Source organism: Gavialis gangeticus, unplaced genomic scaffold (assembly GCF_001723915.1).
Source record: "Gavialis gangeticus isolate Ggan-Ray unplaced genomic scaffold, GavGan_comp1, whole genome shotgun sequence".
NCBI classification, from domain to species: Eukaryota; Metazoa; Chordata; order Crocodylia; family Gavialidae; genus Gavialis; species Gavialis gangeticus.
The window spans coordinates 17,341,073-17,342,587 of record NW_017728995.1 but is presented as its reverse complement, the minus strand read 5'-3'; the positions used below and the strand labels follow the sequence as shown (position 1 = coordinate 17,342,587).

At 41.5% G+C, this 1,515-nt stretch overlaps 1 protein-coding gene across 1 annotated transcript in view; it reads right to left on the bottom strand.

Annotated features, from left to right (window-relative positions):
• SAMD7 (sterile alpha motif domain containing 7) overlaps positions 1 to 1,515 on the bottom strand; it is a 21,450-nt gene that overhangs the window by 8,343 nt on the left and 11,592 nt on the right. Inside the window, exon 7 of the mRNA XM_019503038.1 lies at positions 1,111 to 1,221. Within this exon, the coding sequence (XP_019358583.1) occupies positions 1,111 to 1,221 (111 nt within the window). The remainder of the gene's footprint in view (positions 1 to 1,110; positions 1,222 to 1,515) is intronic.

Genomic DNA, 1,515 nt, shown 5'->3' with positions numbered 1-1,515 from the left:
TCTGAGTACGACCCTTCAGCCAATCTGCAATCCATCTGACTGTGTAGGCATCAATGCCACAGTCGCCTAGTTTTTAATGAGGATGGGGTGGGAGACGGTGTCAAAGGCCTTGCTGAAGTCTAGAAAGACTACGTCCACGGCAACACCTGCATCCATTGCCTTTGTGACCTGATCATAAAAGGCAATCAGGTTGGTCTGACATGACCTGCCCCTAATGAAACCGTGCTGGTTGCCCTTGAGCATCATCCCTGAAGCCGGCCTATCACAGATGTGCTCCTTGAGGATCTTCTCAAAGAGTTTCCCAAGGATAGAGGTAAGACTGACAGGCCGATAGTTGCCCGGGTCCTCTCTCTTCCCTTTTTTGAAGATGGGGACCACGTTAGCTATCTTCCAGTCATCTGGCACCTGGCCCGAGCATCACGAGCGCTCGTAAAGCCGTGCCAAGAGATGCTGACAGCCACGTGTACTCCAGCCATCTCACAAAGACAGGTATTGTAGTTAGCAAAAAATCTGAAATTTCTTTGACTGCCCCTCCTCCACATTTCTGAATGAAACTTGCCATGCTTATTTACTGAATGAGTTTGGCTGTGCCCTGCACCACCTTTATGGGAAGCTGAGCTACATTCCCTGTAGATGGTGCTCTTTAGCATGCATAGGATAGCAACAATGAAAGCTAATCATAATAAGTAAAGGAAGACAGGTCTAATAAGAGAATGAGAGACGTTGGAGAGTGTATAGTAGAGAACCACCCTCACTGGCCAGAGGAGAGAAGGAATGAGAGGAGACAGGTTTGTTTAGTCAATTATACCTTCTCATTTCTAACTTCAATCCATGCTATGATTCTGGCTGTGGATCCTGACATTCCCAAAGGTACTCACTTCAGTTACTGTCTTTTTCAAGAAGTCATTCATAGGCAGTCTTTAACTTGAGCTAATTTGTTGTCCACCTGGAGTGGGCAGTGCCTCAGGTCACAATATTATTTCAGATATTTTATGAATGGAAAAATATAACTTGAAAAAGTCAAAAGCAGTTCAACTCAAATGCTTCATATGACTCTCAAATCTTTCATTCTCCCACTGTTTGGAATTTGATTGTATTTAGCCACTGTACCTGAGATCGAATTTTTAGTGCTGGGCCAAGTTTTAATCCCATTGTGTCCAAAAGATGTTCCTCTGTGAGCAGTGGCAAGGTTTCTCCATCAATAGCATGATCTTTAAATAACTTATCAAACAAGGAAATTATTGTCACAATTTGTTAAAGCAGGCTTTACCATTTCTATTTTCTATCTTAATCAGGCTACATAGATAATAAAAGTGCAAAACAAAACCATTAAAGTAATTCAGCTTATATTAATCCATAAATAATAGTTTCACCTCTCATTTTTGGGAGTATGTGGCTGTCAGCATCTCTACTTGAAATATATCTACTGATTCTCAATAAGCCCTGACCTGATAACACTGCAGCATTATTTAGTTTCATTATTTTAGTGAAAGTAAGTATTTTGTGATCAATAAA